Source organism: Sodiomyces alkalinus (genome assembly GCF_003711515.1).
Source record: "Sodiomyces alkalinus F11 unplaced genomic scaffold SODALscaffold_1, whole genome shotgun sequence".
Taxonomy (NCBI): domain Eukaryota; kingdom Fungi; phylum Ascomycota; class Sordariomycetes; order Glomerellales; family Plectosphaerellaceae; genus Sodiomyces; species Sodiomyces alkalinus.
This window is the reverse complement of record NW_021167079.1, coordinates 678,372-703,406: the sequence shown is the minus strand read 5'-3', so window position 1 is coordinate 703,406 and position 25,035 is coordinate 678,372. Positions and strand designations below refer to the sequence as shown.

Here is a 25,035-nt window from a genome sequence, read left to right as displayed (position 1 = left end):
TGGATTTGAAAATCATCACATAATACCTTGGACATTTAGTAAATCATTATTTGTGTATTAAGTAGGCACGCCAATGGCCATGCGCTGCTGTCTGTCGTGATATGCGCTTAACAAACTACCCAGAAACCATTACCAAGTACGTACGCTCCCAATGCTTTGCTGCCAAATGATACCAAATCCCGGTATAAACATCGGGATTTGAACCTAAATATCGCCATCCGTTCTTCTCGTCCCAGTTCTGCGGCAACCCCGCAAGAAATTGCGTGAGGTTGTATGACAACTGGCGTAAAAAGTACTCCGTAGAGCGAGAAGGATGATAGACCCCCCAAAACCCCATCCTAAACATGGGCAGCCGCTGCTGCACTCCGGAACTTGGAGCTCATGCTCTTAGCCCAATCCTCTTGCGCTCGTTCATCGAGCCAGTAAGCCCTGCCTGTCGCCAGCATGCCACGTCCCAGCCGGCCACGCCACCCTTCTCCCTCGGCCGTGCCCTTGACGAAGAGCCCGTCTTTGCTGCCGTTGCTGCTGCTGCCGCCACCCTCCTCCGGGTCGGGACCCCACCCCTCGGCCCCGTACCACCGCCTGCTCAGCACCTGCTGCGCGAACGCCATGACGACCAGCGCAAGGTACACGCGGATCACAGTAACCAGCACGATCAGCGCCAGGCTCGTCCACGACTCTTCAGGCCCGATGTGTTTCGTCGATGGCGGTACGTCCGGCACCACCGGCGTTCCGCTGGCCATAACCGACTCCGGCACTGCTAGGGACCCCGGCGACATGGCTGTAGCCTCGTCCCCTCCTTCCGTCGGCTCGCGCGTCAGCGCCGAGCTTTTGGCGAACCACTCGACCGCAAAGGCTGCCGTGTATGCCGCGTTGAGCACCGTGTCGATGATGTACAGCCATGCGAGGCCGAGGCATCCCAGCGCCGATTGCCGTCGGATGTGCGGGAAGAGGACGACGAGGAGGACCAGGACGATGAGGGAGTAGATGTACATGGACAGTTGGAGGAGGGAAAGCGAGTAGCCCGTCAGGATCGCCAGTAGGCCGTAGAACCCCGTGAGTTTGTTGATGATGAGTGCAAGTGTGATCGCCTCCGTTCCGGTCTGTAGGCTGATGAGGCCAAGGAAAGTCTGCGCAGAGTCAGGGGGCGTAGGTCAGCGATTTGCCTTGTTGATGAGGGCAGGGATTTCATGGTAGCCAAATGCCATACCTTTGGACGAGGCAGCCTGAGCTGCCATCCGCGAAAAGTCATATTTGTGGTTGTTGGAGGAATTCAGAGAGAAAGGAGGCGCGGGCGATGTTCACGGTTTGTATTGCCGAGGGGGGTAGAAACCCAAATGTCCTTCGTCCAAAGAATCTCCAACTCCCGAACGATCCGCAGGGTCCAGATCCAGAATGAGTCCAGTACGGAGTACGTACCTAAAGTGATGACATAAGAACCAACTCCGCAGCTAGACGGGTCAGCCCCACTTATGGTCTACAGTGGGAGGCAATAAGTATTTGAACACTCCCAAGTATTTGAGGCTAGATAGTAAGCCTATATGCCCTCAGCCTGACATTTTGTGGGTCGATGGTACATAGGCGTGTTCAAATACTTTGTGCCAGGGGCTGTAATGTTGATGAGCAGCCCCTTGACTGAACACGACGTAACCCACGATGAGCTGCTGGTGGGTAGTACGAAGGAGCCATTCATGAGTCGTAGCTTTGCAGGCACGGCAAAACAACCCAGCCACAAGGTTCGCGAAATGAGATTCATTGTTAGAAGCACGGACCCGAGCGTCGTATCATTTTCCAGTCTGAACGGCTCCTTGGATTCTCCTTTACTTTAGACAATCCCATTTTTTATTCGCTGCAACCCAAGATATGACAACTTCAGTTAATACGATAGTTTAACAGAATTATTAGGAATACTCTAACGATTGTCGTTGGGCATAAACTGCCCGTTAGTATACAAATTCAACCAGGTGCGGGCCCTCATTGTACGCTATGCTTTGTAAAGATGGGAATCTTTCCCCTCTGCTCCCAGTGGCCCGGCTCCCGTGATTCCAGTGGTTCCCGTCGGTCAGTCATCACGGCATTCCATGTCATTAAACAGTGACAGGGCGTGACGGTCGATGCGATGCTGTCCTTGCACCGCCCTCTCAATTCTCACTGTTCTTGATTATCCTGTATCCCTCTTGTTCTTCGTGCGGTGTCTAGTTAGATGCTGCATTCTAACACGCGCAGTTCTCCTGCTGAGGCTGGCTGCTGTTGGTCTTGACATCGATCACTGTGAGGGGTGGTGGTGTCAGTTTAAAAAGCTGGCGCAAGAACGAGTTCTGGGGGCCACCGGGTACATACTCTGGCTGGATGCCTGGGCAGCAGCGTCGGTCCCTTCCATGCCAGGTAGTGCCTGAGCTATCCTCTTGAAGAGCGTCTTGACGTTGTGGCCCAACTTGGCGCTCGTCTCCACGAACATGAGGTTGTTCTTCTTCGCCTCTTCCTCGCCCTGCTGCGTCGTGACCTCTCTCTTCTCGTTCAGATCTGTCTTGTTGCCCACGAGGACAATGATGACGTCGTTACCCCGCTCGGCCCGCACATCGTCAATCCATTTCTTGGTGTTTTGGAACGATTTCGCATCTGCAGAACGGTTTGGTATAAGTGACTTGTTTCCTTCCCAGTTGGGGCCTCGACCTCGTTTCACGATGTGTGACGTACTAGAAATATCGTAGACAACGACTGCTACGCTAGAGTCGCGGATATACGAAGGGATCAGACTCCGGAACCGCTCCTGGCCGGCAGTGTCCCAAAGTTGTAGTCTCACGGTACGGTCCTCGAGGTACATAGTCTAGTCGACGGATGGTTAGCGACAACCACCTCCTCGAGCTCGTAGAGTCCGTGATCTGCCATGCCTTGGAAAGAAAGTCAATGCCGATTGTCGCTTGGTACATGTTGTCGAACGAGTCGTACATAAACCGAGTGATGAGGGATGTCTTGCCAACTACAAAGCCAAAACCATGTTAGTCGAACAAGTCCGCCGCGCGTAGACATGAAGAATGCAATGTTGCAATTTACCGCTCTGCTCGCCCAAGAAGACAAGTCTATAAACGAGTTTCGATTAATCTTTATGATCCTCCAACCACTAATTCCATGAACCGGACTTCGACATACTTGAACTTCTTGAGCGGGTTGTTATACGACGGGGATGCCATGGTTCTTGTCGACAGGTTGTCGCACACTGATCGACAAGAAAACAGCTGAACTGATAAGGCCTAGGTCAAGCCGGAAAAGAGGCGATCTTGGTTGGCTAGAAACTTTAGATAGGTAGTGGTAGTTGGTAGCTAAGCTGACTGGCTTTTGAAGATGGTCCAGCGGGACGTTGAATCTTCGAAGGCAGTCTTGGCGTTCAAGGAGACTCATGTGGCGCTGTCTTCTTGGGTGATTACATAATCTATCACGTGTAGATAACAATCGCCATCCCCACTTCACCACTGAAAAATTCTGGATATCACACCAAGACCCCTGATAACCCAGATGTTAGCTCTACAACCATGAACGAGATTCCCGCCCAAGACCCTTTTTACACTTAAGAAGAGAATATTTTAAGTCTACTTGCAGAATGGCGGTTCTCAACCCGCTTTCAGGGGATGGAGAAGCTCCCCAACAGTACAAGCAGCCCTCGAGGAAAGGCAAGAAGGCATGGAGGAAGAACGTCGATGTCAGCGATATCCAGAAAGGCCTGGATGCTTTGAATGAAGAAATTATTCGGGGGTAGGACTTCACTCGCAGACGCCACAGCCCCAAGAATCATGTTTTTTTTCTGACGACCTGTTATCTAGAGGTGTTATCGCCGAAAAAGCATCCGCCGATCTCTTCACCATCGACACAGTAGGCGACGCGAGTGTCACCAAGAAGCGCACCACCAAAGCCCTCCGCTCCGACGAGATCATCGCTCAACGCTCTGCCGTCTCGGCTGTCCCACTCCGAAAACGGCCGGCCAAGACATCAGACGGGCTTCTTCCCGTAAAACGCCAGCGCAAAGATTGGGTGTCTCACGCCGAACTCGCCCGCCTCCGCAAGGTCGCCGACGGCGAACACGACTCTCCCATCACCGTCAAGGACGCCAGCTACGACATTTGGGCCACCCCTGCTCCCGACGCAGCTCCCGTGGTGAAGGCGGCCGTGCCCGAGGAGCACAACTTCATCCCCGCCGAGGTGAAGCCGAAACCACCCAAGACTCTGCGCCATAAGCCCATCTCTCTGGCCGCGAGCGGTAAATCCGTCCCCGCGGTGGCCAAGCCCACGGGAAGCTACAGCTACAATCCACTATTCGACGACTACGCCGCCCGTCTGCAAGCGGAATCCGACAAAGCCGTGGAGGAGGAGCAGAAGCGCCTGGCGCACGAGGAAGCCGACCGCCTCAAGGCCGAGGCCACAGCACGGTCCGCTGCGGAGGCAGATGCGGCCGAAGCGCGCGCCGAGATGTCCGAGTGGGACGAAGATTCGGCGTGGGAAGGATTCGAGACGGAAGCCGACGACGACGAGGAAGGGAACGGTAAGGTCTCCGCGCGGAAGATCGCGAAGCGGAAGACCACGGTTCAGCGGAATCGGACCAAGCGCCGCAAGGCGGATGAGGGACGGCTGAAGCACATGGCTGCGATGAAGAAGCGCGACGAACAAGTCAAGCGGATCCGAGAGATCGCCGCCGAGGTGGCGGAGCGCGAGGCCCATCGCGCTGCCCTCGTGCAGGCCAAGTCGGCCGCTGGGAGCGACGAGAGCGAGGAGGATGTCGGAGCGAGCGAGGTACAGCTGCGTCGTAAGAAGCTGGGCCGCGCCAAGCTGCCCGAGGGCGATCTGGAGCTGGTCCTCCCCGATGAGCTGGAGGATTCGCTGCGTCGGTTGCGACCCGAGGGAAATCTTCTCAAAGACCGGTACCGGAGTCTCCTGGTCCGTGGTCGCTTGGAACACAGGCGGCGCCTCCCCTTCAAGAAAATGGCCAACGTCAGGTGGACCGAAAAGTGGTCATTCAAGGACTTCAGGATATAAATGGAGTAAAAAGACGATCTATTCACTCTCGCTTACGCTTGGCTTGCACTTATGCGATGTTGCCGCATGCCTACATAATGAAAAGGGACAGACAACGACACGAATCCCAGACCACGGGGATGCTATTATATGTTCATGATCATAAACGACCTTTCCTGGTGTTCTTCAGATTTACTCTCTTAAACTTCTAAAATCAATGCGTGCCAGGTAGCAGCACATTGCAGCGCCGCTTCGAATCCGTGGAAGCTGTGCCGAGTTAAAAGCTCACCATGTCTGCAGATTTTCAAGTCAGTGGCTTAATCGGTGGAGGACGTTGACGGCGATCTTGGTTTGTATGTAAGATAGACTCACCTCTTCCGAACATACCCCGCTTCATCCAGTCCATGGCAAGCAGGATGCGTGTACGCAAGCTCACGCTCTGCGCGAAGTAGACAGACCGCCAGGCATACACGGCCCAGAGACCGCCGGCCACATTCCAACCCTGGCCGAGGTCGAAGACAGCCGAGTTGCCGATGTATGCCAAGCTACCGAGGTGATGATACTCGAAGGCCTTATAGACGACGGAGTCGATGTCGCCGTCACGCACATGGTTGAGATGCAACGCATCTACGGCGCGTGCCATCCTGTTGAACTTGTGTGCGAGGTATTGGCCCTGCTGGTGCGCTCGCTGGGCGGTGGCGGGTAGGGAGGTGAGCTTGGAGTCGATCTGTTTCAGGAGCTCGCGCAGCTCGCCGAAGTCGAGGGTACCGGACTGGTCCTTGTCGAACTGGGCGAACAGCTTGTCGAGGCGGCGCAGATGGGTGACGGCTTGCGGGAACCTCTTTCTCACGTCCTTCGCCACGGCCCGCCAGTCGCTGAAGTGGAGCTCGAGCGTTTCCGGATCTTTGCCATGCTTCCAGGCGAGGCCGCGGAGGAAGGTGACAATGTGGTCCGCCACGTTGTTCTGCACCGTCGCGCAGTCGCCGATGGCGTAGACGTCACCCAGCGGAGCTCCATTGAGACGGAGGTGGGTGTCGGTCTCGAGGGCATGGCGGTTCGTCTGGTTCGGGCCCAGCTTCTTCGCAAGCCGCTTACAGAATTCGGTCTGTGCGACTCCAGTCGACCACAGGCAGAAGCCCATCGGGAGCTCCTTTGTGACTATAGAACCATCATCCTGTTTCTGGGTGAAGATGATCTTGTCGGGTAAAACCTCTTGGACACGCGAGTTGGTGTGCAGGTCGACCTGATCACAACGGAACCGCTCCTCGGCGTACCTGGACACGGCTTCGTCGTAGGTGTTGAGGATGTGGCTGCGACTCTGGATTAGGTGCACCGATATCTGATTCCGCAGCAGCCGTGGGAAATGGAGCGTCAAGTCCTCGTTGAGCAAGTCGTACAGCTCGGCGGCGAACTCGACACCCGTGGGACCACCGCCGCTAATGACGAAGGAGAGCAGTCGCTTCCGCTCCTCGTCTGACGTGGTGGGTAGGGAAGCTCGCTCCAAGTTGCGAACTATGGAATTGCGTATCAATCGGGCATCATTGATATCCTTCAGGAAGTGAGCGTTTTCCAGACCCTTGACGCCGTGCGGATTGGTCACGGACCCGACGGCGATGACCAGCTTGTCGTAGGGAACGTAAAATCTGACCTCCTCGCCTTCCGGGGTGACCTGGGACACTTCAACTAGTTTGTGGGAAAACTCGACGTCCTCGGCTTTCGCTCGAATGAAATGGCCGTGGACACGCCCGAGGATTCGACGCATAGGCTCGACGAGAGACCTCAGCTCCAAGGTCCCGACGGTAGCTGAGGGGAGCATCGGCGTGAAAAGGAAATAGTTCTTGGGCGAAATGACGGTGACATGGTAATCGTCCGGATTCAATTCCTTGAGCAAGGCCACGCTACCCCAGCCACCACCCAAGATCACCAGTTTTGGCTTGTCACGCTGTCGTATCTTCTCCTCGCTGTCCGAATCGTCAATCAATACATCGGCAATTGGCAGGTTCTTCGACCCTCCTCTTCGCGGAAATAGAGCCAAGTGGGCTACTTCGACGTCTTGCTGGGTGGGATGCTCCTTGTATGTAGAAGCATCGTAGATGAAGAACCCAGCTATAACCAGGCTCACGAAGACGACCGATCCGCCACACCAAGCCGCTGCTTTATATGTATAAGTTAGAAGCTTTGACCGTGCCCTCGGAAGAGGGCTCCCAGTCCCAGATGCGAGGCGGGCGTTGATCTTAGCGACCCCATGTGGCTCGAAGAATGAGGGTTTTAAGGTCCGCGGTCGCACGGTAGTGGGTGTTTGTTGTGGAGGTAAACTTGTGTATACTCGGCGCAGCGTCCTGGAGCTGAAAGGTCCCCCAGAGACTCGACATTGCTTCGTTGCCCTGAGGGCGCGCATTGGGACTGCTGAGGTCGGGAGGGGCATTTTTTCTTTTCTTGGTTTCTTTTTGAAACTGCTATCGCGAGGAGATATGATGCGAGAAAGGCGCAAGCATGTCTAGTGAGCGAGGGGTATCGAGCAGAAGCAATTATGAAGTATCAAAATGTGACTCTCCTCCTCTTCCTCTTGAGTGCGACGGAGATTTTGGTGATTCACAGGTGGGATCGGAGGAAGGTGAGAAAAGTTAAGGTACCTTGCTTTCCTACGAGTGGCTGTTTCAACGTGTTTGTTAGCTTAAGGTGCAAGGAGCCGCTTATGCTGAATCCAACGGCTTCTCTCATGATGATGTATCTGGGTAGCTCTTGGAAGTCAAACTCCCCCAACGACGTCATTACGACAGGGACCACGTCTTGGCCCCGCTTAACACTGTGAACACTGTGACGATAACGGAGACGATACACTACACTTAGGAGCAATACACAGTGAGTTATATAATAACAATTACTGTGTCTAACACTGTATAGCGTTTGTACCTACCACGGAATATCTACATCTTACGGGCAACAGGGAATCCACCTCAGTTCGTCTCGAGTTTACCTACCTTGGTATGATACAATCCTTCTAGTTTCAAGAAATAGCAATTGTATTTACTGGGGAAGTTATGACTACAGTATCGACATGGCCAAGTTGAGCAAGATCAACAGCTTCACGCTACAGATACATACTCAAATCAACCACTCCACTGTCCCATACTATGCCTCTTCGAGGCCTTGCTCTCTCTACTCGTCAAGTCAAATCCAATAAACGATAAACGCCCGCGTATGAGTCTTCTGTATATAGGTAGGTAGATAGGTCTTACGGAATATCACGCTCTAGCACGCTGTAGCAGATGCAGGCTCGTGGGACTTCGTGGCGGGTACCATATCCTGAAAGCCATCAACAACGAAAGTACCTCTTCTCCACCCAGCGGCTTTCCGTGTCAGCAAGCATGTTGCACAGCACGACGGAGATGCCGGGGAAGACCTGCGTGAGACGGTGCACTCCCAGCTTGCCTGCGTTATAGCACGCCAGGACGATCTTCTCCTGAGCGACGCCGTGGTCGACGAGGACCTGCACCGCCATCAGTGCAGCCCCTCCGCTCGCCATCTGCGTGTCGATGAGCAGCACGCTCTCGCTCTTCTCGATGTTCTGGGGCAGTTTGAGGTAGTGCAGTTCGGGCTCTCCGGTCCGGACGTTGGACTGGATCAACACGCGTCCCGTGCGACAGTCGGGGATCAGTCTATGCAGTGCCGTTTCGAACGCTGCACCGCCCCGGAGGGCGAGAACGGCTGTCACCTCGCCTTGCGCCTTGAGCCCGTCGTATCGGTAGCCCTGAGGTGTCTCGACAGTGTGTTCCTTGTAGCTGACATTGTTAAGCGCTCTTTTACCCCCCCCACGGCCTCGTTAGCATGCTCCTTTTCATCCACACTGGGACCGGGATGGGGGGCAGACTGAACTGTTCAAGCAACAGACTCGCAAGTCGGTCGAAGTAGAAGATGAAATCTTCAGCTTCGGTATCCATGTCCTGGAGGATTGTGCTCATTCCCTTTAGCTGGGGAGTCTGATGGAGTATGACGACTCTGTTCGAGAGAGGGTGATTCGCGGCTTCAATCTCCAGCTGGGTCAACGCTGCCCTATGATGCGTCGACTTCTCCACGAGCTTTCCCTCGATGTACTGGACGACCATTGCTACCTTGGGGTCAGCATTATCATTATCACAATCCAGACTCCGTATTGACTGGGACACAAGAGGAACCTACTCATGGCGACATGATTTTCAATGCCTCGAGGGACAATGACATCTGAACCTCGTCAATAACCACAAACCCCTCCGTAGGTACCAACTTGTGATATAGCCAGGTGGGCGTGCTTACCAGCTACCTTCCGCTGCGGCTCTACATACTGCGGCTGGTATGAGCGAACAAGAACAGATCTCGAGAAATACTTGTCCTTACCTTCTCGAAGTTGGGTTTGACGAAGGCAAACCACTGTTTCATGATGCCCTCTATGTCTCGAGCTCGCTCCTTGACATCGCGCAGCACTATACGGACCCTCATTCATGAGCATGGACGTCATTGAGCGTTGCAAGGATCAACACTTTTGGGAAAGGCAAGGGGAAGATCATACCCCGTCTAGACAGGCATGTGTCTGCATCGGCATCACAAAAGATCTGATGAGGGGGCAGCCTGTCAGCGTATATCCATTTGGGCCCCAGATAGCTCGATAACTGCGCCATGTTCCCACCTTCATGTCCAAGAGTTCCAGGATGCGCGGGTCGTACAGAGCGAAAATGCCCTCTAGAATCAACACGTGGGGAGAGTAGATGGTTGTGGTCTGCTCAGTGCGCTGATGTTTGGAGAACGAGTAGATGGGGATATCGGCCTTCTTGCTGCTGAGGGTGAGTCTCTGTTTTGCATTCTGCATGGCAACGTGACTGGGAATCAGGACGCTGCATGGTCCCGAGAATACTCACCCAGCCTTGAGGTCTCGGAGACATTGAAGCAAAACGTCAAAGTCGATGGCCTGGGGGTTCTGCATTAAGCCACGTGATCCCACTGAACATGAGGCTAAGAACTAACTTGGGGGGAATCAAAATCGAACTCATTGGCGAATGCTTTTTTGGATTGTTCTGCATTGAGTGGTTTGTAGAACGAGTCCTAAAAGGGATAGAAGGTAAGCCTACGAAGGAGGGACCTTTGGTGGAATTGCTTCTCTTCCTGATCGTATCCGACACACCGAAGGGACATACTGACCATGGACAAGATGACAACCCAAGGCAAGTTCAATTTCTTGCAGATGGCATGGGACAGAGTGGATTTTCCCGAGCCCGAGCTACCGGCCACCCCGATGATACTCAAGTCGGCCCATGGCGGTGAGTAGTGCAGTCGTTTCTGTATAGTGATAGACTCTTCGGCGGCCATCTTCGGTTCGGAGATGTTGTCTGGGCGAGGTGTCCCCATTATCCTGGCAAAGAAGGATGATATATACCTTGCTTCTCCCCGTTCGTATATATATATATATTAAATCCGCCCAGCCGCTACAGAGGGGTGTCTCTATCCGGTAAGCAAGCCGGGCCGCGAGAGTAAACAGGATATACTTCGCGGGGACTCGAGTCCTTCATGTGCTCAGTCTCTTGAGGCCTTTGAGGGGATTCGGTGTTGTGGAAGATAAGGGGGCTTGATTGGTTGGCTTGTGATAAGCATGACCTGGGCGGCATGGACAAGAACCCCAGCTTCATGCCAGGTGGATCTGACCTAATAAGGTACCCACCTACCTTATCAGTAAAGGACTTTGTAAATGGCTTCTTCATCTTCATACGAAGTATTGCTGGTAGTTCCCACAGCCATGTCTAATGTTGCCTTGATCTCTCGTCGCCTGCCGTCCGAGTTATAAGCCTCAGGCGGTTTGGTCCCTTGAAGGTGAGTTTATGTGACTCTAGCTGTGTCCCCTACCTTAGGTACCTTAAGACTTGAAAAACTACTTGAATATGATATCAGGCTGTTGGAAAGTGTGTTTTCTGCGCTGCGCTGATTTTCCAGATTTATACGAAGTACAAACATGAGCATCACAGGTCAAGGACCGGTAGGGACTACCTAGTCTATTCGCACCGACTCCACCATAAGTGCGTGTGACGCTGCCGAGGGTGCCCTTTTTGGGCGCCAGCGGCTACAGGTTTTCGCCCCCGCCTGGTTGGCCGTCGCTAATTGCAGACGCCGCCCCCAACAGACCACCACTTTGGGAGGAGCCGTCCGGGGTCGCCTCTTACTCGACTGCGTCATGGAGAGAGTCGAGGAGGCTCTTCGGACCACGCCCGACGGCCGACCACAAGCCCGTGCGATATGCTTCGGACGGCGCGATGCGGACAACGCCAAATCTTCCACGATGGTGCCTCGGCGCGCGCGAGATAAGGATGGGTGGCCAGGGATGATTAGGCGATGGCTATATCTGGGTCGCGCCCCAGTCTGCTCAGGAAAGCCCACACGTTCAGCCCCGCTGTCAAGTGGAGGGCATGGTCTTTGTCGTCTTCCTGCCGAGGCAGATCCGTACCGGCGGTTGGAGATGGGGAGCTGGGCACCTGACAGAGCTTCCGTGGCCGATCTGCGACTCTCCTGGCTGAGGAGTGGTCTACCGTTGTTGGGTATTACCTAGGCAGTACAGCATGCGCCGAGTCCCAGCATACGATGCCAATGCCATCGCAGTCCAGGCACAACAGGAAGCCCTCGTATTCCTTGCCAGAGCCATCCAGGAGATAGACAGCACCGGGGTCTTGAGGTCGTTCCTCACTCTGGCCATGAGGACCTGGATCTCCGTCTAATGCTATCCAAGCACACGGGAAAAGATGCCGGGTGTGTACGTGTCGATGAGTTGCTGCTCCTGGATGCTCGAGTGCCTGCCGATCTCCTTGAGCGTCAGGTCTTTCGGCCAGCTGCCAAAGGGGGGGGGGGGGTCTAATAGGCAAATTAGCCAGATAGGCAAGTAGGTCTGGGAGTCAAGAAGGTCTCAGATGCAAGTAGATCTGAAACTCGAGTAAACTAGGAAGCTAGTAGGTCTGTTTGGCATGATGGGTAATGCATTGGGCCAGGCATTCAGGTGGATAGATGAAGCAATTGTAACTCGCAACGTGAGTCACAAAATTAGGTTCAACTCGAGGATTTACCCTCCAGCCTCTGCGCTGCCCTGGAAGTCAAGGTTTCAATAATCTAGCCATAGCGCCGAAAAAGTAAGGTAAGCCACTGTCCGCCCTGCGCGCCTCAGGTCCCTATGGCTGCCTCATCAACACGCACGCAAACTTTAATCCCACCGGCCACCAAGATTATAAATTCGGACCACCCACTCGCACAATCGCCATCACTCTACTTTACCATCACTAAGCTGCACTGTCAACCCCTTACCGCCATACAAGTCACGGACATCCATCCCTCCATCCCAAAGAAGCCAGTACACAATGTCGGCCGTCCCGGAAAACATTCGCATTCAAGGGGACGCCCCAGCGTGGCACGACCGCCTTCAGAAGTTCCGGGAGATGTGCACTGAGCAAGTGGGCGGTTTCCGCCGCCAGGACCTGGCCTATGTCGCGCTCAGTGTCTGTGCACCTCGTCAGCGCATACCACAGAGTGCAAAAGGCTTCGACTACATGAACACGGAAACCGACCTGGAGAAGAGCGTCAGACAGCGCGTCATTCACAAGCTCTACGACCGCCTCCTCAAGGAGTATAGTCAGAAGAACACGGTCAGCGACGAGCAATTCTCTTACATCACCAGTGCCCTGTCCTGGGCACTGCTCCAAATCACCAACATCAAAGAAATGCTCAAGCTGGAGAGAACTCTCGACTCGGCGGAAACTGTCCCAGAGTATTTCGAGGACATCAAGGCCATAGTGGAGGCATGGGATCTCCACTTCAAGATATGTAAGTTGCCAGGTCCCCACAGCATGTCGGACCTAACACCTGCGCATAGTCTTCACGCAGCCCCTGTCGGGCGACCAGAAGCGTCTTGGAGAAGGAGGGCCACCAGTGTCTAAGACACCCAGGTCCAGAAAAGTGAAAGAACTCGTAAGTGATGAAGATACGTTCCGGCTTGCCAAGAGACCAACACTCTTCAATAGTGCATTGCTCGCGACCGGGTCTGTGTTTTGACCGGGGCTCGAGAGCCCCATGTGGCGCACATCTACCCATTCGGTGCCGCAAGCGCCCGGCAAACCAAGTCGGCCCTCAAGGACACTCTCGCTCGGCTGTGGGGCGCGGACAGAGAAACAGCTATCTCCGAGACGCTTTTTCCGGACGGCACAACCAAGGGCATTGACGTCATTGGCAATGTCATATGCCTTTCGCCAAACATGCATGCTGCCTGGTCTCGGTACGATTTCGCTCTGTTCCCCCTACGCTCAACCGATGAAAAGGAGGAGGGCCCGTGGAGTATACAGGTTGTTTTCCACTGGTTGAAGCGCCGTCAGGTTCAGAAGATGTCGGAGATGGCCGGCGACATGAGGACATCCGCTCGGGAGGTCCTACTAAGGACCTCCCGCGGAGTCATGGAGCGAGAGCCCCGAGACATCGACTTACGTACGAACGCCCCCATCCTCGATGGGCAAATTTTCACCATCAACGCAAACAAAAAGGATCATCTGCCCGACTACGACATCCTCATGCTCCAGTGGGACATTGCGCGTATGGCATCGCTATGCGGAGCTGCCGAGCCAGAAGACGACTCCGATTCTGACTCACCCTACTACTACGACGAGGAGGAGGTCATGTCTGGTGTCGAGGCCGAAGTCGAGGTGACCAGCGAGGAGACGACGGATGTTCAACAGTAGGACAAGGACACCAGCATTTCCCACCCAAAGACGGTCGCGCAAAGTCCCCATACTCCGACCAAAGGCATCCTGGGCTTTACCATGCGCAGCCGCAGCAATACATTGCTCGAGAACCTATCGCTGTCCAGACATGGAAAGCGGCCAGCTGAACCACGTATTGGGGAAAGCCCCACGAAAAAGTTCCAAAGTGGTCACAGGCGGATTGCTTCGAGATAGTCACGGTGGAAGTGTCCGGAAGGTTGATAGAGGCAAATGTTTCAGATCCACCAGGGGCCATAGTGGGAAGGGGCGTTCTCTGCAGAGTCTGTGTGGCTGGCAGGCGCAGCAAGACATACCTGTCCCCGTGGTTACTTTGTTGAAGGAAGGACGGGCATGGAGACAGTTTGGCAGTTGCGTGAACATTGTTAGAGTTGTGCTAATTAACACAAGGGCAACGTCATAGCCGTACAATAAGGTCACAATTCCATTGTTCCGGTGATAATAGCTGGTGAAATATTTAACTCGGAAGCTGAATGAGCTTACTGCCTTGATGAAGTGACTGCCTCAGTGGTTTCTTGTTGCCCACCCGGCTGAGTGTCCTTTTTGTTACACTTTTTTCCGAGGCTCGTGCCAATGCGACACGATACAGTTGTGCGTTGTACGTTTACATTAGGGGCAATCAGAAAGCTGCTCCCTCGGCAGCGTCACACGCTTTCCATAGTATATAAGGTAAAGGTAGTATTAGCTATAAGTACCTTACCGAGATATTTCGCAGAGAGATAAACACTTGGCTTCAGCGATAGGGTATCTCCGGACACTGGACGGTCCGGGTTTTGTAATTAATCCGAACTCCGTAATACCACCTTACGGACACAATTCTGAAGGTAAATCCGTACCCATACTTAGGACCCACAGTCGTCACAGGTACGTACCTTTTGCGAAGTCTGATTTTGGCCCCAAACCTACAAAAGCCAGCGTCCTTGCTGATTCTTTCCTTCCAAGCTCCTCACTTGTCAAGCTCCTCCAAACTCTTCCTCAACCTTGTTCTTACTAATTATTTAATGTTCTTCTTCTGCTCTCTACAAACCTCCCTCGGTCTCTACACTTTCTAATCTCACGTCCATCTGTCCATCTGTTTTGTGCTTCCCGAAGACGCATGTCAGGATTTCCTGATCCTGACGACTTGGCCTCTGTTGCGACCTGGAACCGAGCTGCCGCGCGCCTCCTCCGTCAAACCTTGGAAAGAATCATGGTATGTTGACCGCTATGCCGTGTGCCTACTTGCCGCATAGGCCGTGCCCGCAGCTGCTAATACAAGAGATTCCACAGGCGTCGTCAGCATCAACAACCACACCTGCGAAGCATGTGACGCAAACCTTCGCAGACAGGGTGGCCAATGTCAAGGTCCCCAAGAGGTACGCCCGCTTTCATCTCTTGTTTTCTCAGCTGCTTTTCCTTTTCTTGCCCATATCATATGATGAACAACTATCACAATGGGAATCTCTCCTAGAATTCCGTGCGGAGAAAGTCGATATCAAATTAGTTCCTGATGCACCCAATGCACTTCTTTGTCATCTTTGCAACGCTCGGCAGGCCTGGTTTTGGTTTCCGAACTAACATCTCTGCTGGTTCAGCGACATCCATGCGCTGATTCTAGACTACCTGACAATGGAAGGCTACTCACAGACTGCTGCCCATTTCAGCAAGGAAGCCAACCTCATGCCGTATCCATCACAGGGGTCTATCAAACTTCGTCAGCACATACGGAATTACATACACAAGGGAAATGTTATGCCCGCTATCGAGGCATTGAACGACTTTGATCATGAGGTAAGCGGTGTCTTCAGCCTGTTATGTTTTCCTTCCATCCGCTTTGCTATGATTAGACGTCGAGTTGTACATGCACCACTCATATGGTCTTCGGATCGTTGATGAGAACCAACCACCTTTTTATGAGCATAAATCTTTCTACTCGGGATTTTTTTTTGTGCGGTTTCCTGCCTTTTTGGGCTTTGGCGGCTCGATCTAACATTGAATGCCAGATACTTGACCGAGACGCGGCGCTCCATTTTGCTTTACTGCGCCTTCAGCTGGTCGAGTTGATCCGGAAGTGTACGGCGACACCAGAAGGCGATATCATCCCGGCGCTGGAGTTCGCAACCACATATCTTGCGCCCCGGGCACCGACTAATCCACAGTTCCTGAGGGACCTAGAGGATACGATGGGTCTTTTAATCTTCCCCCATAATGATGATCTCGATCCTTCCCATGTCGCGCTTCTTCATCCTCATCTGAGACGAGATGTGGCGGAAATGGTGAACGCGGCCATTCTGAGCCGCCAGTCGCAACGAAAAGAAGCGGCCATTCGGCAACTTTCCCGCATGAGGGTGTGGGCCGAAGCCAGTGCGCGGGAGGCAAAGAAGCCAATCCCGGAGAGGATCGAGATCCGCCCGGATGGCTCACAACCCAGTGTGGATCCCATGCTCCTGTCGTAGGAAGCGAGAGCTGGCGCTGCGGCGTCTTATACGAGACGATGGGTGGATGGGTTATGGATCGACGAATTATGACGGGTTTACGAGTATCGATGACCCTTTTCTTTTTCTTTTTTTTCCCCGTCTTTTATTCGGTTGGGCCTTCAGCGATACGGGTTTCACGATAACGGATACGGACGGAATTGGGTGCTTCTGGAACCGATTGCGAAGCGGCGTTCATACTTCATATTGGCCTCTACGGAGGGCGTGTAATGATATTTTTACTGTTATGATTTGTCTCGCATGAGACATGTAACGGGACGGGAAAGTCTTGGCGAAAGAGTTTACACGAAACCACAATTCACATGCTTATAGCAGTGCTTCCTGGACAGAACTTATTACATTGACACGGGAAGAGTCTCTCTAGAGTTAGAAGGCCTTGTACTCATCAGACACGGCTTGGTTTCGGTCACCATTTAATTAACATTGCACTCGCAAACAGAAGTTGGTCAGGCAACGTTACTGAAGTTCCTCGCAATCTTATGTACACCAGAGGATCTTCCTTCTCCCCTCTTCCCTCTTCCTAACCCTACAACTACAAATGCCTCCTGGTGCTCTTCCAACCTTCTACTTGGTTCGAATGTGCTTCAGCTTCTTCGGAGAATACAGGAAATTGTTGGCGTACGCCTTGGCGGTGAACTTCCGGCTCTGGGGTTCCTGCACGAAGTACTCGTACCCTTGTTTCTCGGCGAAACGGATAGCGTCCTCCTTGGTCCTGAAGTTGATCCTGGTGCCCTGCACGAAATCGGCCGAGGACTGCCAGCCCATTAACGGGTTCTCCCACCGATGGCCCTTGGGGAGGATGTCCCAGTCCATACGCCAATGGTGGCCCTTCCACTCGCCGGACTGGGTGGCGGGTTTGGCTTCTTGGTAAATGCTAAAGAGAAGAAAGAAGAGAAAGTCGAATCAGCTGGCTGAGAATGACGCGGAGAGAGCAGCCACCGGATAAAATGCGAGTCGTGGAAGAAATCGGGCTCATTTCTGTACATACCGGACTGTGCGGGCCTGAAGCTCTATGGGCGCGCCGGAAACCACGGCAGCCTGGAGGTAGGGAGTATCTTCGCTGCCATCCTGAATGTGCTTGGGGACGGGGGTGAAAGTCCTGTGTCCAACGCGTAAGCCTTTCGTTTCTTTTTCTTTTTCTTCTTCTTCTTCTTTTTCCTCCTTTTCGTAATTCCTCAACCCGCCGCAAAAACTCACGAGGTCGCCTTGTCGTTAGGAGTGGTGTAGTCTGGCCGGTTCTGGTCGGTGGTGGGCAGAGCGGGAGTGGCTGATGTTGCGACGGATCGGCGTGCGGTCAATGGCAGCGAGGCCCGCGGGATAGCCGATCCGGCGGTGCGCAGCAGCCTCGAGGCGTTCTGGGGTCGGAGGGCGGCCATTGTGGATGGGATATGGCCTTGACTTGACGACTGTCGTTTTTTGTGACGGTTATGGAACAATGGGTTCTCGAATGGATTGATTGCTCGTCGTTGAACGAGGGCAACTCCCGGGTCGGGAATTGGTAGGTTGTGATTGGTTGTCGCATAAACTTTTTCCCGCTACTGTGTGGTGTGTGGGTTTTCGTGCCCATTCCAGTCCCGCGGCAAATCGATGTCTCCGAACTTTGGATCATCAACCTACCTACGTCGTCACAGTAGTCAATTCAATTGCCAATTGAGTGCCTGCAACCCTTGTCGATTGGAACCTCCCCCCCTTGGTTTCTACTTGGAACGACCGACATCATGAGCTACGTTGCGCGCCGTGGTCTCTCGACCCTCATCCCGCCCAAGGTATATCCGCTCTTCCGAATCGAGGAATCTTGCAACACCGTGCTAACTTGAATCGAAATCAGGTCGCCTCTCCCAAGGTACGATATTCCCTCGTCCAAACCGAATAGACCTTCGAATTCGACTTTTTTTCTTCTTCTTCTTCTTCCATCTTTGGCCGTTCTTCGCGCGGCTTCCGAGTTGATAGGACACTGGGGAATGGCTTGGACGTCGACGAGGGCCGGAAAGATTTTTTCTTCTTCTCGGGATCAACGACATAACGGCTGACGCATGATTGTTCACGACTCTAGGCTCTTGGTGCGAACCCCAACGCCGCCCGCATGGCCAACGTTGGCAAGTTCTACGAGAGGCTCCCCCGTGGACCTGCCCCCGAGCCCGAGGCCAAGGGCCTCCTCGGATGGTACGGCAAGAAGTACTTCAACGGCAAGAATGCGTCGGGCATGCGTACGTAAATTCGCGAATTTGTGGAGAGGGGGCAGGGAAAACCAAAATGGGACTGTCCATGCTGACGAACAGATAGCCATCGTTCACGCCATTGCGCTCGTTCTTGGCATCGGCTACCTCCAGAGCTACTACTTCCACCTCCGTACGTTGTTTGTTCTGCTGTGTGTTTGAGCCGAGTTGTTGCTGACATATTTTCTATCTCTATCCATAGGCCACGCCAAGAACAATGCTCACTAAGAAGGAGTACGGAAGGACAATGATAGCTTCATTCGCCTAGTATAGATCGACAGGCGTGTACATATAGACGTTGTTCCAACGGACCCCTTAACTGAGAGATTCCCTTTGTGTTTCACGTTTCGAGGCGTCCCCAGAGATGATGCGAAGTCGTTTGATCCGAGCGTGCGGTATAAATTTACAGAAACAGATACGCCGCGGAGCTTGTCGAAGCTTGACCCATGCATATTTCGCTACTGTAAGTAAGGTATGCTATTCAAGTGACCCGACCTGGGGTGTCATCAGCAGTTGTGGTTATCCGGTGAGCCCTTCACAACCTCAGCATAATAGTAGTTGAAACATATACACGTGTAGTGCGGGAACATGGGAAGGTGGGATGGAATGGAGTGGACAATGATTCTTCTGTTGCTATTGAACAACTTGTACTGTATCCCTACCCCATGATGGATGCATTGCACCCGGTGTATTACAATGTAATCGCACTGTCCAGTACCCAAAGTTCGGTGTCAGCCTGTCTCGAGGCCGGCTGGGCCTTGACTGTTTGTTCCGTCATGCTAGGTCTGACAGTGTACCTTAAAATTTAGGTATCCAAGTCAACGTGCTGGTACGGTCATACCTCTCGCGCAACTGTACTCCGCACTCAATACGAAGTACACGTGTAATACCTAAACCGAATAGGTACCTACACGTACTCTGAATGCGGGCCTTGGGCGCTAAACCCAACTAGGACCCAAGAGGCCTGGACTTGCAGCTTTCGCTTTCGGAAAATCAACTTGCAACAACCAGCCGCAAGCTTCCTTCCCACAGAACGTCTCCTCGTCGACCTACCTAAACCTACCTCCCCTCATCTCCCCATTTACGTTGCCCATATTTTCTTACGTTTAATTCTTCTTTGTTTCCCTGCCGTTGCATATTGCACAGGCACACGTTGCATCTAATCAGCCGTCTTCCTGGCAGGGGGAAAGACGCTGCCCCCGGAGACTCTATCTCTCTTTTGCGATCGATCGTTCCGACCCAACGACCTCCCGCTTTGCGACTCCTGTCATCGACCGGCCACTCGTCACCCATCACCCATCACCCGTCACCTGATTTAATTTCTTCCATTTCTTTGGAGCGTTCGGCGACGATTGCCTCGAGATTGCCCCCACCACTCTTCAACCAAAGTGCTTCAGTACTTCACTTCCGGCCGCCTCTAACGAATCGGCCTCGCCACGACGATGGCAACAGAGGCTCCTACGGATCCCTCTGTCGATGCTTCTACCCATGACGCGAACCTCGTGAGTGCTGACTGCATGACCTTCCTGTCCACGCTTCCCTTACGGTCTGCTCTTCTTGCCTCGTGTCTCTTGGAGCCCAATCCAGCCAAGCTCAAGGCAGACATCAAACAAGGACAGATTCGGTTTTCTCTTTTTCTTTTTCTCTTTTCTTTTTATTTTCTTTCTTTTTTTACTTTGTTTCTTTTCTTGGGGACCGCACTTCCTTCGCCATCTCCATCTCGGCCATTCCGCATGTCGGATTGCTAATATACCTTCTAGTCTAATCAGTCTGGCAATGCTGACTCCGCCTCCCAACATGTCACCCTCAATCGTCCAAGCGTAAATGGGAGCCCCGCTCCCGACGAAATCGAGAATAAACATATTACCAGCGTTGAGGATCAAGCCCACTCGGCCGAAGTCAGTGTGAGCGGAGGATCCGACACAGAAGCATCACGGGGCGATTCTACCAGCAAATCCAAAGATGGCGACAAATCTCAACCTCGTTCTTCGACGACCCTCAAAAAGCACACCACCTTCAAAGCCGTCTCGGTTAACAAGACTTTTCTTGCTGCCAAGGCGGCCGCAAGTAGTTCGACGTCCAAGGCCAACGACAAGGGTACTACCCCGTCTGCTGTGAATGCCGCCTCGTCAGGCACCGCAGCCCTGTCTGGTTCCCGCCCAAGACTGGTGGCCAAGACGGGCGGCGGTTCAGGAACAGGGCCTAAATTTTCCTCTGTGATGAACGGTGGCAAGACATCAACTGGACCTGACGCGAATGCTGTCTGGAACAAGAATCGCCGTGAGTCGCCTGGTTTTCCTTCACGAACGAACTCTTCTTCGTCACCATAACCGATACCCCCCTGACTGGGGGTTTGCCTTTCATCATACTGACTCATGTTCCGCAGCCGTTCCTGTCCCTGATCCCAGAAAACTTACCGACGAGGAGCTGCAGAAATACGGTATTCATATGGCAAACCGACTCGGACCGGAGAGCACACAGGGACAGAACAACTGGGCAGACATTGACGATGATGACGATGACTGGGCGCCTGATACTATCACTTGGACCGACGGTACCAAGGTTACCCTCCCCCAACCTTCCGAAGGAACCACGGCCCCCTCTCCTGATCGCCAGCCGACCCCGCCCAAGGAAAAGCCGCTTCCTCCCGACAACAAGCCCAGGTCACCCGCTGAGCCCGATGCCGTCACCGCTTCTCCGACCATGAAACCCGGTCTTCTCGCTTCAGGAAAAGGCTTAATTCTTAAGGGGGCCTCGGCCGAGAAGGCCACCTTGGTCGCCAAACCTCCTGCGCCGACTACCCAGGCCAAAAGTCCCTGGGGGAAGCTCCCCCCCGTCGACAGAACACCGCCCGTCGTTGCGGAGCCGCCTCCTTTCCAGTCTCAGCCTCGCGTACATCCCAGGGATCAGCATGGTCATGCTGTCCCGGGCCGCCCCGAGCCACAGCCACAGCCACACGGTGCCCCTCGAGAGATAGCACCGGACGACTTTAGCAGGTCGGCGTGGCGCGATGGACCTGGAGCTGGCAACAGAGAGCTTTACAACTCGCACTCTGGTCGATATGAACCGGCACCTGATCGTCGACCTTCCTGGCGGGCCGATCAGCATCCCAAACAACCCGCTCTCCTACAACGCCCCCAGCTCGACCAGCCTGAGCCGTCTCCTGCCTTTCAGACGAGTAGAACAACTGCCCAGGACGGTCACTATGGCCGACGCCGCGGCTCGTCTTCCGTTAGCGCAAGCAATCCTGCTTATCCGCAAAGGCCCTTTTTCAAGGGACATGACCAAAATATCCCCGCCGATGACCTACCCCCGCCCGGAGCCCGTAGCGGCTCCCTCACGGCGTCGATTGAGAGCCCGGCCTCGCCTCGTGGCTTCTCCCCCTCTGGTCTTCACAGTGGACCGCGGATGCACCAACCTAGCCAAACCTGGCGACCTCATGTTTCCCCTGCCACATCACACGCCACGCTTCACACCGCCGTCCCTTCCGCAGTCGTCAGCCAGCCGGAGAGGACCGCCGAGGACGAATTCGAATATCAGAAGAAAGTCATGCGCGAAAAGCGAGAGCTGGCAATGCAGCGACGCCGCGAGCAGGAAGCTCGAGAGGAGGCCGAGAGACGCGAGCGGATCAAGGCCAAGCTCGAGAAGTTGGGCCCTCCGCCCGAGCGCAAGTCGACGAAGGAATCAACGTCCCAAGAAGAGAAGCCTACGCCGGCCCCGCACATTCAACAACGCCCCACTCGGATCGAGACGAGCTCTGCGTCGCATTCCAAGGATTCGGCGGTGAGCCCCGGCCGTTCTTCCGCCCATCTCTCTGCAGCGCAGGAGTTCCCTTCCGCCGACAAACCCCTCGCCGAGAAGTTGCTCGAAAAGTCCCCGAGCGGACCGGGCGCTGCCGGAAATTCTACAGTTCCGTCACACATTCTTGGTCGTCAAGACGTCAGATCCGCGGCGGACACCAATACCGATACGCTTCCGACGCACTTTCGCGGGCGACAGGATGCGCGGTCGAACAGTTCCTGGAATTCATCGCAGACGTCTCAGCCAGATCATTTCGCTACTGCTACTTGGGGTGTTCCGGCCCCGCAACCTTCAGGAAGCGTCTGGGCTCCAAACAACACTCGCGGCCTGGGCAACGGCACCTTCAACGCAAACCTTGGACGTGCGCCGGCCATTGGTTCACCGCCACAAATCGATCCGTCCCACTCCAGAAAGGGACCCGCGCCTATAGCCCCACCTAGCACTCAGCAGAGGGCGCATGAACCCGGCGTACAGCCCGAGCCGAATGCCGCCACACGAAGCCGGTGGACCGCTGCGATCGCTGACAACGACAGGGCGGTCCGGAGCGACCTGATTCTGCGTCAAGCCGAGCAGGAAAGACAGCTTTCCGAGCGCGGACTCACCTTCGCCGACACGATCCCCGACGTCACGGATACCTGGCGGCCTGCGACGAAGCTTCCTGCCTTGCAGCCCTCTCGGGCAGATGTTTCCCAAGCCGATCGTCCTTCGACTAGCGCTGGCGGACTGGGTGGCTCTGTGCTTCACCCTGCTTCGTCCGCATCGCAACCCCGACCGTCCCGATTCTTCCCTCACCCTCCAAAGGACGTGCGGAATGAACCGACTTATGACCTTGGGCCAAGCCGACCAAAATCGCCCTCACCACCTCCCCCGGATGCAGCTGGTCACCCGGCGTTCGATGGTGATGCCCTACATCCGCACGTTTCGCTCCCTCCCCCGCAGCCCATTGTCAGGCTGCCCCCCGCTCCGGCGGCCACATTGGCCTCTGTATCCAAAGCGGGCTCTTCGTTCTCCTGGGCGAACCCGGCCCCGTTCAAAGAGACTGCCGGTGCTACTGCTACTGCGACCGCGACTGCGACTGCGACTGCCACGGTCACCACTACCACCTCCTCACATCGTGCACGCGGCGGCTCACATGCTGAACGGGATAACGCCCACGCTCCCTCTGGCGAAGCGGATGGCTCCCAGTCCACCACGGCTGGCGCTTGGGACGAGAGGTTCCGAAATCTCTTCTCTGACCGGAAAGCCCCCACGGGGCGTAAAGTCGTAACCCCGGCCAAGGCATCGGTCGTGGACCCATCGAGCAGGAGTGCTCTGGACGAGGCCGGCCACCGTTACCCCGCCATGGTTTGCCTCCCTCAGGATGCCGACGTGACCCGTGGGCATATATCTGCCCGGAAGGAGTTCAGGGACGATCTGACGCGTTTCACGAGCAAACCATTGTCGGAAGAATGCTTCGAGGAGCAGGAAATGGGTTCACTGCCCCTCGTCCGCGTGCCCCGCGATGTGTCTGACGCTGCGTGGCATCCGGCGCCGCTGCCCGATGGAGATGACGTTCGGCGGTTCGAAATCGGGGACACCACGTCCGCAGAGCAGCTACGGATCCCACACGATTTCGCGGCAGCTGCTCGGGGCGGGCCCGAGTATCGCATTCGGTTTCCTGGCATGAGCACTTGGAAATCCGTCCCGGCCCCTGCTTTGCGCTCACGGAGCAACCCCCGCCGGGGCCCCGGTAGAGGATCCCGCACATCGGTTGGCTCTCGGGCCGGCAAGGGACGAGACTCCAGCTCCCAAGCCGGGGATCAGCCTTCCCAAGGTCCCTCCGGGGGTCGTGGAGGCCGAGGCGGATATCGAGGGAGATCGTCGGATTGGACTCGCCGGACGCCTCCTGCACATGGCTCCCATTAGTCGTCGGACCTGTTCAGGTGGGAACCCGGAGCGATACACTCGGCCTTTATTCTGCGACGGAATATGTCTGCTCAACCGTGAAAAAGTATGGCCGATGCATCCCTGCCTACGTTATACAACCATTTACACAGCTACAGCACGGTGGGGTTGTCTTGGCGGAAATGCCCAACCTGCTCTCGGTTATCGGCTCAGAGCGGCGTGTACGATTGTTTGTTTCCTGGGAGACGGATACCTTCCCGTGGGAGGTTTTCCTGGAGGAGACTGTTTCCTATATCTCAACGTGGCTTGCACTTGAGTCTTGATCGGTCTGGTTGTCCCCCATTAACAACAGCCCGAACACCCAAGGGCTGGGGGGGGGGGGACGGGGAACTCGATTCGCCATGTGTGACCAGCACGAGATGCGATATTGGGCACCGAAACCGGCCCACAGCGACCGAACTATGTTCATATTTTCTATATTTTTTCCATTTTTATTCTTGTTCTCCTCCGTGGCACTTTAGCCCGATGTTATTTTTGGCGTGGTGTTGCTTGCACCTCTGCAACGCCCCTATCCTCTTCCGAAGGGCATGGAGGTGTTGGGAGGGTCGTCGGGGGTCTTTATGGGGCCACGTACATATTCGACGGTGTATCGAGATCTCTCTCCCGCTGGCATGGGGACTTGGTGCGGGAAAAAGGGTCTGTTCACGAATTTTGCGGTGGCACATGGACGAGGGACGTGTCATGGCGGCGTACGCGGATTATTCTTATTCCCCCTCTGGACTCGGGACGACTGGATGAGCAGCGGCTGCAACGGCCGAATATCGTCGGTGTTGCCGGCGCGGCACCGCTTTGGTGGTAGTTGGGGAGGTTCAGGGAGGACGAAGG

At 54.7% G+C, this 25,035-nt stretch overlaps 12 protein-coding genes across 12 annotated transcripts; 7 read left to right on the top strand and 5 right to left on the bottom strand.

Moving 5' to 3' along the window:
- Positions 1–94: 94 nt before the first annotated feature.
- On the bottom strand, positions 95–1,471 carry SODALDRAFT_326055 (DUF1753-domain-containing protein). The gene is made up of 2 exons (XM_028610071.1): positions 1,211–1,471; positions 95–1,130 (listed from the first exon to the last, which is right to left on the bottom strand). The coding sequence occupies exons 1-2, from the start codon at positions 1,250–1,252 to the stop codon at positions 339–341; spliced, it is 834 nt and encodes a 277-aa protein (XP_028469677.1). The 5' UTR covers positions 1,253–1,471; the 3' UTR covers positions 95–338.
- Positions 1,472–1,873: 402 nt separating this feature from the next.
- SODALDRAFT_286766 (ras family protein) lies at positions 1,874–3,349 on the bottom strand. The gene is made up of 6 exons (XM_028608555.1): positions 3,151–3,349; positions 3,055–3,080; positions 2,892–2,980; positions 2,698–2,827; positions 2,341–2,619; positions 1,874–2,269 (listed from the first exon to the last, which is right to left on the bottom strand). The coding sequence occupies exons 1-6, from the start codon at positions 3,189–3,191 to the stop codon at positions 2,214–2,216; spliced, it is 621 nt and encodes a 206-aa protein (XP_028469676.1). The 5' UTR covers positions 3,192–3,349; the 3' UTR covers positions 1,874–2,213.
- A 159-nt stretch (positions 3,350–3,508) lies between these two features.
- SODALDRAFT_341538 (putative 60S ribosomal biogenesis protein Nop53) lies at positions 3,509–5,407 on the top strand. The gene is made up of 2 exons (XM_028613040.1): positions 3,509–3,750; positions 3,819–5,407. The coding sequence occupies exons 1-2, from the start codon at positions 3,599–3,601 to the stop codon at positions 5,023–5,025; spliced, it is 1,359 nt and encodes a 452-aa protein (XP_028469675.1). The 5' UTR covers positions 3,509–3,598; the 3' UTR covers positions 5,026–5,407.
- SODALDRAFT_326052 (hypothetical protein) lies at positions 5,070–7,707 on the bottom strand. The gene is made up of 2 exons (XM_028610070.1): positions 5,377–7,707; positions 5,070–5,298 (listed from the first exon to the last, which is right to left on the bottom strand). Exons 1-2 carry the CDS (start codon positions 7,427–7,429, stop codon positions 5,282–5,284), a joined length of 2,070 nt encoding a protein of 689 aa, XP_028469674.1. The 5' UTR covers positions 7,430–7,707; the 3' UTR covers positions 5,070–5,281.
- Positions 7,535–8,188, top strand: SODALDRAFT_353988 (hypothetical protein; the record flags this gene model as incomplete). The annotated part of the gene is made up of 4 exons (XM_028613675.1): positions 7,535–7,618; positions 7,744–7,821; positions 7,909–7,964; positions 8,056–8,188. The coding sequence occupies 4 exons, from the start codon at positions 7,535–7,537 to the stop codon at positions 8,186–8,188; spliced, it is 351 nt and encodes a 116-aa protein (XP_028469673.1).
- Positions 8,010–10,713, bottom strand: SODALDRAFT_326051 (uridine kinase). Its single transcript, XM_028610069.1, has 10 exons — positions 10,177–10,713; positions 10,003–10,080; positions 9,897–9,946; positions 9,668–9,812; positions 9,551–9,593; positions 9,379–9,464; positions 9,298–9,325; positions 9,184–9,225; positions 8,881–9,112; positions 8,010–8,804 (listed from the first exon to the last, which is right to left on the bottom strand). Exons 1-10 carry the CDS (start codon positions 10,342–10,344, stop codon positions 8,321–8,323), a joined length of 1,356 nt encoding a protein of 451 aa, XP_028469672.1. The 5' UTR covers positions 10,345–10,713; the 3' UTR covers positions 8,010–8,320.
- Positions 10,714–12,368: 1,655 nt separating this feature from the next.
- On the top strand, positions 12,369–13,736 carry SODALDRAFT_318674 (hypothetical protein; the record flags this gene model as incomplete). Its single annotated transcript, XM_028609388.1, has 3 exons — positions 12,369–12,831; positions 12,881–12,975; positions 13,029–13,736. The coding sequence occupies 3 exons, from the start codon at positions 12,369–12,371 to the stop codon at positions 13,734–13,736; spliced, it is 1,266 nt and encodes a 421-aa protein (XP_028469671.1).
- Positions 13,570–14,343, top strand: SODALDRAFT_1976 (hypothetical protein). The gene has a single exon (XM_028607179.1). The coding sequence runs from the start codon at positions 13,723–13,725 to the stop codon at positions 14,176–14,178; it is 456 nt and encodes a 151-aa protein (XP_028469670.1). The 5' UTR covers positions 13,570–13,722; the 3' UTR covers positions 14,179–14,343.
- A 347-nt stretch (positions 14,344–14,690) lies between these two features.
- On the top strand, positions 14,691–16,306 carry SODALDRAFT_326047 (ran binding protein in the microtubule-organising centre). The gene is made up of 4 exons (XM_028610068.1): positions 14,691–14,967; positions 15,045–15,130; positions 15,350–15,545; positions 15,758–16,306. The coding sequence occupies exons 1-4, from the start codon at positions 14,872–14,874 to the stop codon at positions 16,208–16,210; spliced, it is 831 nt and encodes a 276-aa protein (XP_028469669.1). The 5' UTR covers positions 14,691–14,871; the 3' UTR covers positions 16,211–16,306.
- Positions 16,307–16,607: 301 nt separating this feature from the next.
- Positions 16,608–17,625, bottom strand: SODALDRAFT_374273 (NADH-ubiquinone oxidoreductase 21 kDa subunit; the record flags this gene model as incomplete). Its single annotated transcript, XM_028614662.1, has 3 exons — positions 16,608–17,123; positions 17,238–17,348; positions 17,447–17,625. 3 exons carry the CDS (start codon positions 17,623–17,625, stop codon positions 16,814–16,816), a joined length of 600 nt encoding a protein of 199 aa, XP_028469668.1. The 3' UTR covers positions 16,608–16,813.
- A 313-nt stretch (positions 17,626–17,938) lies between these two features.
- Positions 17,939–19,129, top strand: SODALDRAFT_286750 (mitochondrial F1F0 ATP synthase subunit F Atp17). The gene is made up of 5 exons (XM_028608554.1): positions 17,939–18,015; positions 18,078–18,092; positions 18,303–18,456; positions 18,533–18,598; positions 18,668–19,129. Exons 1-5 carry the CDS (start codon positions 17,968–17,970, stop codon positions 18,691–18,693), a joined length of 309 nt encoding a protein of 102 aa, XP_028469667.1. The 5' UTR covers positions 17,939–17,967; the 3' UTR covers positions 18,694–19,129.
- Positions 19,130–19,492: 363 nt separating this feature from the next.
- On the top strand, positions 19,493–24,547 carry SODALDRAFT_326046 (hypothetical protein). The gene is made up of 3 exons (XM_028610067.1): positions 19,493–19,967; positions 20,226–20,745; positions 20,852–24,547. Exons 1-3 carry the CDS (start codon positions 19,908–19,910, stop codon positions 24,169–24,171), a joined length of 3,900 nt encoding a protein of 1,299 aa, XP_028469666.1. The 5' UTR covers positions 19,493–19,907; the 3' UTR covers positions 24,172–24,547.
- Positions 24,548–25,035: the final 488 nt, after the last annotated feature.

Coding starts and splice junctions, on each gene's coding strand:
- SODALDRAFT_326047 (XM_028610068.1), top strand. CDS start 14,872: ATGTCAGGATTTCCTGATCCTGACGACTTGGCCTCTGTTGCGACCTGG. Junction 14,968..15,044: donor AAACCTTGGAAAGAATCATG/GTATGTTGACCG, acceptor GAGATTCCACAG/GCGTCGTCAGCATCAACAAC. Junction 15,131..15,349: donor AATGTCAAGGTCCCCAAGAG/GTACGCCCGCTT, acceptor CTGCTGGTTCAG/CGACATCCATGCGCTGATTC.
- SODALDRAFT_326055 (XM_028610071.1), bottom strand. CDS start 1,252: ATGACTTTTCGCGGATGGCAGCTCAGGCTGCCTCGTCCAAAG. Junction 1,131..1,210: donor TCAGGCTGCCTCGTCCAAAG/GTATGGCATTTG, acceptor GACTCTGCGCAG/ACTTTCCTTGGCCTCATCAG.
- SODALDRAFT_341538 (XM_028613040.1), top strand. CDS start 3,599: ATGGCGGTTCTCAACCCGCTTTCAGGGGATGGAGAAGCTCCCCAACAG. Junction 3,751..3,818: donor AATGAAGAAATTATTCGGGG/GTAGGACTTCAC, acceptor CCTGTTATCTAG/AGGTGTTATCGCCGAAAAAG.
- SODALDRAFT_326051 (XM_028610069.1), bottom strand. CDS start 10,344: ATGGCCGCCGAAGAGTCTATCACTATACAGAAACGACTGCACTACTCA. Junction 9,113..9,183: donor TGAAAATCATGTCGCCATGA/GTAGGTTCCTCT, acceptor ACCCCAAGGTAG/CAATGGTCGTCCAGTACATC. Junction 8,805..8,880: donor GCGAGTCTGTTGCTTGAACA/GTTCAGTCTGCC, acceptor GGGGGGTAAAAG/AGCGCTTAACAATGTCAGCT.
- SODALDRAFT_286750 (XM_028608554.1), top strand. CDS start 17,968: ATGAGCTACGTTGCGCGCCGTGGTCTCTCGACCCTCATCCCGCCCAAG. Junction 18,457..18,532: donor CAAGAATGCGTCGGGCATGC/GTACGTAAATTC, acceptor ACGAACAGATAG/CCATCGTTCACGCCATTGCG. Junction 18,599..18,667: donor GAGCTACTACTTCCACCTCC/GTACGTTGTTTG, acceptor CTCTATCCATAG/GCCACGCCAAGAACAATGCT.
- SODALDRAFT_1976 (XM_028607179.1), top strand. CDS start 13,723: ATGTTCAACAGTAGGACAAGGACACCAGCATTTCCCACCCAAAGACGG.
- SODALDRAFT_286766 (XM_028608555.1), bottom strand. CDS start 3,191: ATGGCATCCCCGTCGTATAACAACCCGCTCAAGAAGTTCAA. Junction 3,081..3,150: donor AACCCGCTCAAGAAGTTCAA/GTATGTCGAAGT, acceptor ACTCGTTTATAG/ACTTGTCTTCTTGGGCGAGC. Junction 2,270..2,340: donor TGCCCAGGCATCCAGCCAGA/GTATGTACCCGG, acceptor CACCCCTCACAG/TGATCGATGTCAAGACCAAC.
- SODALDRAFT_326046 (XM_028610067.1), top strand. CDS start 19,908: ATGGCAACAGAGGCTCCTACGGATCCCTCTGTCGATGCTTCTACCCAT. Junction 19,968..20,225: donor CTACCCATGACGCGAACCTC/GTGAGTGCTGAC, acceptor TATACCTTCTAG/TCTAATCAGTCTGGCAATGC. Junction 20,746..20,851: donor TGTCTGGAACAAGAATCGCC/GTGAGTCGCCTG, acceptor CATGTTCCGCAG/CCGTTCCTGTCCCTGATCCC.
- SODALDRAFT_326052 (XM_028610070.1), bottom strand. CDS start 7,429: ATGCCCCTCCCGACCTCAGCAGTCCCAATGCGCGCCCTCAGGGCAACG.